The 12,214-nt window shown below is 41.6% G+C and overlaps 1 protein-coding gene across 1 annotated transcript; it reads right to left on the bottom strand.

Moving 5' to 3' along the window:
- Nucleotides 1-5,511: 5,511 nt before the first annotated feature.
- LOC117454869 (receptor-transporting protein 3-like) lies at nt 5,512-7,568 on the bottom strand. The gene is made up of 3 exons (XM_034094138.2): nt 7,460-7,568; nt 6,971-7,142; nt 5,512-6,091 (listed from the first exon to the last, which is right to left on the bottom strand). The coding sequence occupies exons 1-3, from the start codon at nt 7,473-7,475 to the stop codon at nt 5,749-5,751; spliced, it is 531 nt and encodes a 176-aa protein (XP_033950029.1). The 5' UTR covers nt 7,476-7,568; the 3' UTR covers nt 5,512-5,748.
- Between the last annotated feature and the right edge of the window lie 4,646 nt (nt 7,569-12,214).

Here is a 12,214-nt window from a genome sequence, read left to right as displayed (position 1 = left end):
ACTGGCCCGCTTCGGTGTGTTGTTGTGGATGCCAGAGAGAAAAGAGGACTGCGCATGCGCGGGACCGACTGTCACACGGAGAGCTCGCATCTGATTGGTCGGTTGTCTAGTACTTTTTGTAACATCGTAAAATTATGTTTCTCAAAATATCCCAAATCCAAAATGTATTGCTTTTCTGAAAGACATGATATTATACATCAAAATAGTTAGGGTTAGAGTTAAGTCTAACCCTAAATTGTGCAAAAGTAAAAAAAAAAAAGCCCTTAACAGCCGAGGGACCACTGTTTTGTTTTTTTCTCTCCGTTTTCTATTCATAATGCCATCAGTTTTGAATTAATGTGTATTACAGAAAAGGTGGAAGTACTGTCACTTACTTTTGCAGACACCAAAATACATGACGTTGACCTAATACTCACATTCATTATATATGTTGAATAAATAGAGATTGTCTTTGCAATGGTACTAAATAAAGACATTAAAAAAATTGTTTTATAGATAAATTGCAATTTATTTAAAATGCCAAGTTCAAGGAACTGTCTTGTCACTTTGATCATACATGGAAGTGGAGCCTATAGTTTATTTAAAATATTATTTTTTTCAAGAAATAAATCTCATTCATATTTACATAACATTACATACATTAAATATAACACTGAAATGGTAAAAAAAACGCAAATTATTAATAATATCCAATAAATGTCAGTCACCCAAAATTACGTCATTGGTGTTACTGCTACACAAAACGCTTTTATTTTTGAAGTAATGTACTGTCTCTGAAGTGCCTCCTGTAACAAGAGATCATTTGAGGCAGTGCAGTGGACAAAGACATAAGGAAAGTCAGACACTTCTTACTTTGTTTGTTAAAGGTGTCATTTTATCTTCAAATTGTACGTGCGTCTTTGTTAGGAACCGTGACTCACTGATATGAGGACTCAATTGCACAACCCGACGAAAAGGTTTGAAGACAAATAAACTTTAATGGATCAAAAAACAAAGAAACACTCTTTACAGAGGGAGTGACAAAACGGTCACAAAACGAAACGCTCTCATGGAGGATATCAAAAAAGGTACTTGAGAGGCTTCTCAATACTCAAATTTCCCCTCCTCGACTCCTCGACTCCTCGGTCCTCCGGTAGTGACCCGGAAATGAATTTCAGCGCGCCATTTTGAAGGACGTCTCATTTCTCTAAATGCACACCGAGGACCGAGGATCGAGCATCGAGGAGGCTCTCTGGAGGAGCTATAACCGAGGATACACTGATGGTTCCTCCACGGCTCCTCCGCGGATGCATTTCCGGGAACGGTGGAGGCGTGACGCACGGCCGGACTTATCTCAGCCAATGACAGCTCTGCATGCATCCCCTGGATATTATTTGAGAACCTGGGCTGAAGTCGAATAGTCCATTTAGCTTAGGAACCTTCCTAAAGGAGTGAAATGACCCGGAAGTCCCTCAATGGCAGCCATGATAAGTGCCGTTCGAATTCTCTAGAATGATGAGAATGATAGGAAAGGAGGTTTCAAACTTCCTTTATAACCTCCTTTAGCTTAGGAACCACTGGACCTCCCTAACCGACAGGAGAAGCGAAAATGCTGCCCCACAATGCCTTGCAGCCGCAGCATTTGCCGTCACTCAACAGTCGGCCGTTCACGGAAACAACCGATTATGACCGAGAAATGATATCATGAAAGTTACGGTGCGTATTAAGCATTTTAAAACGTAGGTGGTAAGTTGTCAAAGTGCTTTGTTTTGAACGTTCATCAGTATTATAATCAAAAAGAGAAATATGAACGTTAGTTTTCACTGAAATTATTAAATAAAGTCAACATTTCAGTCTTTACTGAGCTGTGTGGGGTTTGTTCAACTTTTAAAAGATGTTTGAATGGTGATATACACCGTGATAGATGGTAAGGACTAACGTTTATAATAAATACATCTGTATTGATTTTAAGATCTTTAGTTCATACAATCATGCGTATTGGGATCATTTGTATTAATGTGGACCGGAGGGAGAGGGGGACGAGCATAAGTTTCACTTTCCTTTTGTATTTCAATTCCAACTTTGGTCATGAAGAATATGTTTCTCTGTTGTCCACGTTCATAAAGCAAAGCAGCAGCATCAGAGCACGGTGCAGAGTCTCTAGATGAGTTCACAGTAGTCCTTCGTTCTTATTAAACATCCATGTTGTAGTCCGCTGTATAGAAAACTGTGGTTTCCATGGTTTCCCCACAGCAGCAGACGCACACAATGACGTCCGCTGGCGCATCATAAACACGTCGGATAGTGAAAGTGCATTCGGATTTTCTAAAGTACCGCAGTCTCTTCTCCTAAGTCCTTTTGAATTCTCCTATCCACTATCCCTTAACCCCGTGACGTTTCACTCAGAGGTCAAGGAATAGACGATAGGGTTAGAACTTAGGAGCTGATTTTTAAACTATCCGACTGCAGCCCGGCTCTCATCGCAACGCGATGTTTACAGTGAGAACAGCTGTGAGGTCCTGCAGAAAGCAGAGCAGTGTGTAGAATATATATCACTCAGTAGAACAGGCCTACTCTCTTTATTTGCTTTAGTTTAGTAGATATCTACAAAGAGTCCATATTTTTCTAAAACCATTTAGTGCTTCACAATAAAATACACAACGGCTGTAGCCTGATTATGCTTTACCAGCTGTAGGTGTGTGTGGTACAGTATGTAGGTGTGTGTTGTACAGTGTGTAGTGTTGTACAGTGTGTAGGTGCGTGTTGTACAGTGTGTAGGTGTGTGTGTTGTACAGTGTGTAGGTGTGTGTTGTACAGTGTGTAGGTGCGTGTTGTACAGTGTGTAAGTGTGTGTGTTGTACAGTGTGTAGGTGTGTGTTGTACAGTGCGCAGATGCCGCGGACAGACGGGTCTCAGTTGGTTTGATGTCCTTACTTTTAATACTTGCAAATACAACTTTTGGCCCGTAATTTCAATTCCCCATTTCAGCGACCAGAGAGAGAGGGGGGGGATATATCCAGTCTCTGATTGTGTTACGTTATTATGAGAGTGCTCTCATACTTTAAATTGTATATATTTATATAAATATATTTGTGTGTGTGTGTCCGCATCTGTAGCCTGTTATTGTCTCATTACACCGCACTCTCAATGAATTCAAAGTAAATATGTGGGGGAACAATGTTCAGCTGATCTAACAGAGATTATAAAATATGACAAAACACTCACAGCTGATGCAGCTGTTGCCACGTCATAATGAACGGACGTCGCTTTAATATGACCGCTCAGAGGAGAGGAGTTCTCATTTCTCTAACTGCCTGCTGCTTCCCCTCCTCTCTCCTCGGTTCCCCTCCTCGGCTCCTCCGCTCGCATCTCCTGTGGGCGGGACTAAGTATCGAGGAGGGGAGTCGAGGAGGGGAGTCGAGGAGGGGAGTTCGAGAAATGAGAAAGGGCCCTGGAATGAGACAAGAGAGGCTTCTCAATACTCAAATTTCCCCTCCTCGACTCCCCTCCTCGACTCCCCTCCTCGATACTTAGACCCGCCCACAGGAGATGCGAGCGGAGGACCGAGGAGGGGAACCGAGGAGAGAGGAGGGGAAGCAGCAGACGTTTAAAGAAATGAGAACTCCTCTCCTCTGAGCGGTCATATTAAAGCGACGTCCGTTCATTATTACGTGCCAACAGCTGCATCAGCTGTCGAGTGTTTTGTCATATTTTATAATCTCTGTTAGATCAGCTGAACATTGTTCCCCCACATATGTACTTTTAATTCATTGAGAGTGCGGTATAATGAGACAATAACAGGCTACAGATGCGGACACACACACACAAATATATTTATATAAATATATGCAATTTAAAGTATGAGAGCACTCTCATAATAACGTAACACAATCAGAGACTGGATATATCCCCCCCCCTCTCTCTGGTCGCTGAAATGGGGAATTGAAATTACGGGCCAAAAGTTGTATTTGCAAGTATTAAAAGTAAGCAGAGGACACCAAACCAACTGAGACCCGTCTGTCCGCTGCATCTGCGCACTGTACAACACACACCTATACACTGTACCACACACACCTACACACTGTACAACACACACATACACACTGTACAACACACACCTACACACTGTACAACACACACCTACACACTGTAGCCTACAACACGCACCGACACTGTACCACACACACCTACAGCTCCTAAAGCATAATCAGGCTACAGCCGTTGTGTATTTTATTATGTGAAGCACTAAATGGTCTTAGAAAAATATCGACTCTTTGTTTGTATATATCTACTAAACTAAAGCAAATAAAGAGAGTAGGTCTGTTATACTGAGTGATATATATTTTACACACTGCTCTGCTTTCTGCACGGGCCTCACAGCTGTTCTCACTGTAAACATCGCGTTGCGATGAGAGCAGTTTCTAAAATAATATCCAGGGGATGCATGCAGAGCTGTCATTGGCTGAGATAAGTCCGGCCGTGCGTCACGCCTCCACCGTTCCCGGAAATGCATCCGCGGAGGAGCCGTGGAGGAACCATCAGTGTATCCTCGGTTATAGCTCCTCCAGAGAGCCTCCTCGACACTCGATCCTCGGTCCTCGGTGTGCATTTAGAGAAATGAGACGTCCTTCAAAATGGCGCGCTGAAATTCATTTCCGGGTCACTACCGGAGGACCGAGGAGTCGAGGAGGGGAAATTTGAGTATTGAGAAGCCTCTAAGGAGTACAAAATAAAACAGGAAGTGAAACAAACAAAACAAACATGAACGTGATAAATACATAACAAACTATCATAATTGACGGGACACAACAGTCTTTCAAGTCTGTCATTAGTGTTACTCATTTCATAGCCCTAGAGGTGAACATTTCAATGGGAAAATGTATTGTATTGAAGAGTTAAATTATTTTGATATTGACTGAAGCCATATTTGGTCTGACACATTGCAGCCATTTTGTTAAAATAGTGTTTTTTCCAAATTGTCACTGGTGTTACCGTCACTGGTGTTACTCTTCTTCCTGGTAACACATAACACCAGTAACGTTCCTATATAAATAAGCTTTGTATAAAGTATAACAATAATAAAAATAATAAAAATACTTTAAGCTCTACTTGTTGTGGATTCATCAAGTTAAGAGTTAGTTATTGCTATTTAACAGGTTTTAGATGTTTTTAGAACGAATATATTTCAGCAGATTTGTATCACCCAGATTCCACCTTTTCTGTAGAATGTCAGAAAAAATGCAATTCATCTGTGAAGCACAATTGAAAATAAGCATTTATATAAAAAGCCCTAGCCCTTTGAATGTAATGTACACACAGTATTTTTGCTGTTCTAAATTGGTATCCTCATTGTTGATTGCACTTATTGTGAATCGCTTTGGATAAAGCGTCAGCAAAATGAAAAGGATGTTAAGTAACCTTGAAATAGGAAACTGTATAATAAGGGATTTGTTTGTCGATTTCTGTGCTGTAGTTGTGACTGATCTGATCCTGTATTTAAAGTATTAGGCAACAAAAAAAACTCGGTCAGACTTTATCAATAGAAAAAATTCAACTTTATGTATTTACTTGAACAATGGTTACAATGGTATAACGAATCAGTTTCTTCCTGCATCACTTTCATTCTCTCACACACACACACACACGCACACACACACACACACACACACACACACACACACACACACACACACACACACACACACACACACACACACACACACACACACACACACACACACACACACACACACACACACACACACACTTCTATTCTTCTTTTACACGGCATATGCCCTGACTGCAGGCCTCACACAGGTCCGACTCATGTGGTTTGGAATTATTTTTAGAGTGTGGTGGCTCCCCTCCGACATCGTTGTCATCCATTTCTCCGTAGCAATTCTTCCGGATTTTGGCACACAGCTTGAGCAACGCTCTTTCCACCTCCTCCTCTGAAAAACCAGGACGGGCATAAGTATCATCATGGCAACTGCGACAGGCCTGTCCAAAGGGCCTCATGATCACTACCCCCCGTTCACCGCGCAGCCGGTAACGGAACAGCAACGTGACCTTTGCGGAACTCCAAACTTTACTGCATGATGGACACTTCAAACTGTGGGGGAAGGAGAAGACAATACATTAAAGTTGGAGATTCTTAGGGTTAGTACGATTTCACCTGAGGTATTTGAACCATCAGCTTTTAAGGTGTGTCAACTACCAACTATTATCACATTTTTCCAGATTTTAAGTATTTTACAACAAAAGTTAACTACTTGCTAAAAGCAAACCAGACCTGTAGCAATTGTTTGCTAATTGTACTGTAGAGTACCAGTGGTAATCATTATTATCTTTATTTTATTTTATTGAATTGCCATAATGGTAGTGTATTGTGGCATAATTATACATATAGCTCGACATTTAAGTTACACAGTGCATGTAAAAGCCAAATTAGGGACCAATGTGGAAATAAAGCAATAGCAATACATTTAATGCACATTGGAACTATGTTAAAGGGCATTGTCCTTTTTAAATAAAACATGTAAAACCAATATTGTTAGGTTCTTACAAGTAATGTTTTTTTATTTTTTTATTTAGGAAGTTCAATCTCACAATAACTTTGTTGGTTGAATCATATCATGTGCTTTTTGAGTCACCATAAAACAGGAGAACTTGTTACCCAGGGTGAAGTACCAGGCTTTTCCAGTTTGAAAACTGGTCAAATGACCGGTTTCATCTGACATTGTCTGCATATTTAGTTACTTTTGTTAGATAACAGAAAACTATTTTTAAAGTGTAGCAATGTTTTTATCACAATTGACCTGCATATATAGAACTGTAGTTGAAAGTAACATATTGCAATCCTGTGCAATAAACACTATCTGCTATTTGTATGGTGCTATAATCACTTTAACTTTTAATTTCACCTGCTATTCAACTTTTGCTGTAACACATGTGTATATTTATAAATATATATAATATAAAAGATACATACTTTCCAAAGGCACAGTGGCAGAAAGTCTTCCAGCCCCTCTTCCTCTCCTCTGTGGTGAGTGTGTCTCCCTGGGTGTAGCTGAAGTTCAGAGTCCACTGGTCTCCATGGTCCAGCTCATTGTCGTCGTCCAGCAGCTCCTCAAAGGTCTCTTTCCACAAGGAAGGAAGCCATTCTGCATGAAAAAATAAAAGCGTTACATTCAGCAAAATACAAGTCTTTGTGTCACAACACTGAAAAAACAACAGGCTCTCGAAGGTTAATGACGTCGCATGTTATCGAAATATAATAAGGGTCACGCCCTTCTTCCGTCTGTTTAATAAATAAATAAATAAATCTAACACGACATTTTACAAAAATGCATTTAGTAGGCTATTATGAACACTTAATATTGGCTTTGCACCGAATTTACAAAACAACATTGCATAGCACATAATAAACACAATATTAACATTAAACACCAAAAAGGTGTGCAAAATGAAATTGTCTTACCTGCAGATCCCTTCATTTTGCTCAGGTATTTGATTCACTTCTGGTAGATGGAGATGAAACGACGTTCAGCTTGAAGATGTCGCTCTGCACACAGTCTCTGTATTTATACCCTCCCAGCAGCTACACTGGGAAACGAAACTGAACATCATAGTTTCGTTTTCCTTCTTGTCCACTGTCTGATGAAAAACAAGCAATATTATGACAAGCCAAAAATAAAATGCTACACGTGTAAGGGAATTTCCTGTTATTATACTGACCATATATAATTATTTACTTTGTATGTTAATAATGAATGAATGGGAGAAACATGTATTGCATCATATATGAATTGTAGGCTATATGAAAACCCTTTATCTCTGTTATAAGTTAAACCACATGTGTTTTCTCATCTGTTTCTATAAGATTGATTTTGAGCTACTTTGTAGTTATTGTATAATGTATCTTTTACTTATTGTAAACTTTTATCCTAGCACAAATTGAATCATATTTACTTCTTAATTTCTTAAGCGATGTGCCTCTTCTCATGCTGATATGATAATAACATCAGCATGTTAATCTTTGTCCATGTGATTGTTTGCTGTTGTTTTTGCTTCATTTGCAGTATCATTACTGTAAGTGTGACGAAACGAAAGTGATGACACATCTCAGTTCCCACACTTAAACTCTGGTCAGTAGGGGGCAGTATAAGACAGCTGCTTGATTCATGGTGAAGGATGTAATTGCAGTGCGTTTGAACCAAGCGGCAAACTCTGGGGAAGAGCCGGGAAGCCAATACGGAAGTGCCACACACTGCAGTTCATATATTGGCCGATAGGCGATGGCTGCAGAAAGGAGCAATTTCCATAGACCCCCATGTTAAAATGCCCAACTTTACAGCGGAAAAAAACATGTTTTTCTCCCTGGCTCCATACATTTTATTATCGATACAGTTAGATTCCACCTTCATGATTATGGATCTGTGAGTGAATTGTTTTCTAACGCGACCCTTTTATTTATATTAGGTCTTAAAGTTTTTGCATTAATTAGGGCGTGGTCACGTTGATGGACAGATACGTGCCTCACTGTCAGCTAACAGCAACTTGTCCACTCTGCTAGGCTACAACCATAGAGGCTACAACGTTAGTTAGTCATAGTACTGTACTTGAGCCTTTAGCTTTAGCCGTGTTCGTGGTGATATACCAGACAATTAAGATGTCGTGCTGTGCGCTTGAATGTACTAACAGAACTTCCAAGAAGTCTACTCTCAGCTTTTTTCGGTGAGTAAAATGATAATATTATACATGTTAACCCCGTTAGCAGGTGTTTGTGTGCTTGTTAGCTTAGCTTGTTATGTAGCTTATTAGCCAGCTAAGGATGTAACCCTTTATACGTGTGTATATATATATATACAGTTTAGTTTATGATTCAGCCTTGGGTAAGACTTTTATAGTCTATGGCTATGACGCCCATAATGCTAAACGGGAGCAAATGTTAAAAGGGGACCCAATTATCCCAGTGGTGGGATAACCGAAGCTAACCGGAGCCGTAGCTAGCCCTTTGCGGCTCCGTTAGCTTCGGCCAGCGGCGGAGCCTGGCGTTATAACTGGAGATCAAGGAAGGCAGCGAAACGCGGACTTGGTTCGCCTGCAGCCCGCTATAGTATTAGCTAAAGAAATTGTAGAGTATTCGCATTTGGTCTCTTTGGTCCTTCTGCAGACACCGTACCGGATGTAGGGATCTACATGCGGCACACGAGTAGTGTTGTGATAACTACCAGGTGTATGTATGTTGCTCCGTTACTATCAAGGTTATTAAACCAAGTTCTATAACAAACATGACTCGTTTATGAGAACATCAAACATGGTGTCAGAAGTCAAGTCTCCGGAGTTTTTTTACGGCGGATTTTTCACGTCTGGGTGACGTTTGAGAGGACAACTAAGCCTGCTCCAACACGACGCATGCAGCTAAGCTAACATGGCGGAAGGATTCCGGAGACCCGACCCACTCGTCTTTGACGGTAACATCGCAGAGAACTGGCGAGTATTCGAACAGGAATATGACATTTTCATCGCGGCGGCACACTATGACAAGCCAGCACGGACACGAGCATACATTCTCCTCAATATAGCGGGATCAGAGGCCATCGAGCGCGAGAGGTCTTTCGTCTATGCGGCTGAAGTGAGGGGTCCTGGCGAGGATGCGCCCATCATCACTCATGCCGAGTCTAAAGAAGACCCGGAGTGTCTAAAAAGGAAATTTAGGGAGATGTGTAACCCTCAAACAAATGTCACTATGGAAAGACACAAGTTCAATACAAGGAATCAAAAAATCGGTGAGTCAATTGAATCGTATGTCAGTGCTTTAAGGATCAAGGCAAAGAGCTGCACATTTGGGAATCTCTATGAAGAACTAACCAGAGATAGACTGGTCTGTGGTATCAGTAATGACAACTTAAGGAAAGTGCTCCTGAGAGTCTGTGATTTAACACTAATCAAGGCTGTTAACATATGTCAGATCCATGAGATGACTGAAGAGCACAATAAAACGCTAGCTATGCCACAGCACTCTGCCACAAATGTGGATTCAGTTCAGACTTACCAGAGAGGAACACGAAAATACGACAACAAAAGGAAACCTCAGGCAAATGGAGCTAGCTCTATTTCCAACTGCTACAACTGTGGAGGTAGTCATGCAGCAAAGAGGGACAACTGTCCAGCAAATGGTCAACAGTGTCATACCTGCAAAAAGTGGAATCATTTCAAGAAGTGTTGCAATTCCATACAACAAGCATACAACAAGCAAGGGCCCAGGAGGATAGTTCATCAACTAGAACCTGATCAAGCTGATACAACTACAGATGAAACATTCTATGTTGACGGCGTAACACTGCAAGTAAGTGTTGACGCAACTGATGCACAGATCGATAAAAATGATGAGGCTTTTGTCACAGTGCAAATCAATGACAATGTAGTCGAGATGAAAGTAGACACTGGTGTGAAGTGCAATGTTATGTCAAAAATGTCATTCAATGTGATAAAAGGAGATGAAAAAATGCAGACGTGTTTTAAATCCACTAATCTTGTTGCATATGGTGGTAGCAAAATCAAAACTGCGGGCGTAGTCAGACTGCAGTGCCACCTAGTGGGAAAAGTCCACACACTGCCATTCTACATTGTGGAAGAGGATGTCCTGCCACTGCTTGGGCTACGAGCGTGCAGACGGATGGGACTAGTTTCATTCAGTGAAGCAGTTCATCAATTAAGCCCCACTGACGATGATTTTTCAGTTGAGATCCAAACAGAATACAGCGATCTCTTCTCTGATGAGCTTGGAAAGCTACCTGTGACGTACTCCATGACTCTCGACCCAGATGTAAAACCAGTCGTTCGTCCTGCACATCGCATACCTGTGGCTATGAAAGACAGAGTCAAAGCTGAACTCGACAAGATGCAGGAACTGGGCGTCATCATTCCTGTCTCAGAGCCCACTGATTGGGTGTCCTCTATGGTAGCCACTAGCAAAAAGGACAAACAAGAAATCAGGATATGCATCAATCCAAGAGACTTGAACACGGCTCTGAAAAGACCACACCATCCTATGCGTACTGTGGAAGAAGTCGCCACACACATGTCAAAAGCAACTATGTTTTCTGTATTAGATGCAAAGAGATCTTTTTGGCAGATTCCACTCGACCATAAGTCTTCCATGTTAACCACTTTCAGCTCCCCTTTTGGTCGTTACAGATTTCTGAGAATGCCATTTGGAATCAATTCTGCCAGCGAGGTGTTCCAGCGCTCCATGGAACAGATTTTCGACGGATACCCCTGTGAAATAATCGTTGATGATATCATTATTGCAGGTAAAGATGTTGCAGAGCACGATGCCAACCTGAGAAAAGTGCTCAACAGGGTCAGGGAGGTAAACTTAAGGCTTAACCCCCTCAAGTGCAAGTTCAGGCTAAGCCAAGTCGGCTATGTCGGCCATGTTTTCACCAGTGAAGGACTCAAAGCAGATCCTTCCAAAACAAGTGCTATTAAGGAGATGCCAGTGCCAGCAGACGTCCCAGCCTTACAAAGATTTCTGGGGATGGTCAACTATCTTGGAAAGTTCATACCAAACTTCAGCCAGCTATCAGCTCCACTACGGCAGCTCACACATAAAGACACAGAATGGACATGGCACGAACAGCAGCAGAAAGCTTTTGAAGATTTAAAGAAACGCATGTCTTGCCCACCGGTGTTGCTATACTACGACGTTGACAAGCCAGTGACACTTACCTGTGACGCTTCACAGTACGGACTCGGTGCAGCGTGTTTGCAGGAAGGAAAACCTGTAGCGTATGCTTCGCGTACACTAACTGAAACAGAAACCAGATATGCTCAAATCGAAAAAGAGTTGTTGGCAGTGATCTTTGCATGTTCAAAATTCAATGACTATATCTATGGTAAACCAGTCACTATTGAAACAGACCACCAGCCCCTCGTCACCATACTAAAAAAGCCCATACACACAGCACCTGCAAGACTACAAAGAATGATGCTACGACTACAAAAGTACGACATCACTCTTGTGTACAAATGTGGAAAGCAAATGTTCCTGGCTGACACTTTGTCGCGAGCTCCCCGCAGCTCCACAGTTCAGCAAGCTGAAGAAGAGGACAACTTCGACGTGATGACTGTTAACTACATATCTTCTTCTCGCTTAGAAGAGTTAGAGAGGCACACCGCTGAAGACATGACTCTGCAAACACTCAGCACCACTATCAGACACGGGTGG

Source organism: Pseudochaenichthys georgianus, chromosome 11, assembly GCF_902827115.2.
Source record: "Pseudochaenichthys georgianus chromosome 11, fPseGeo1.2, whole genome shotgun sequence".
In the NCBI taxonomy this organism is placed as follows: domain Eukaryota; kingdom Metazoa; phylum Chordata; class Actinopteri; order Perciformes; family Channichthyidae; genus Pseudochaenichthys; species Pseudochaenichthys georgianus.
The sequence above is the reverse complement of the archived record's forward strand: the minus strand, read 5'-3'. Positions and strand labels throughout refer to the sequence as shown.

Bases quoted from the DNA above. Each gene is read 5' to 3' on its own strand.
- LOC117454869 (XM_034094138.2), bottom strand. The intron at 6,092-6,970 runs GTATGTATCTTT...CTTCCCCCACAG, and splicing joins TGCCACTGTGCCTTTGGAAA to TTTGAAGTGTCCATCATGCA.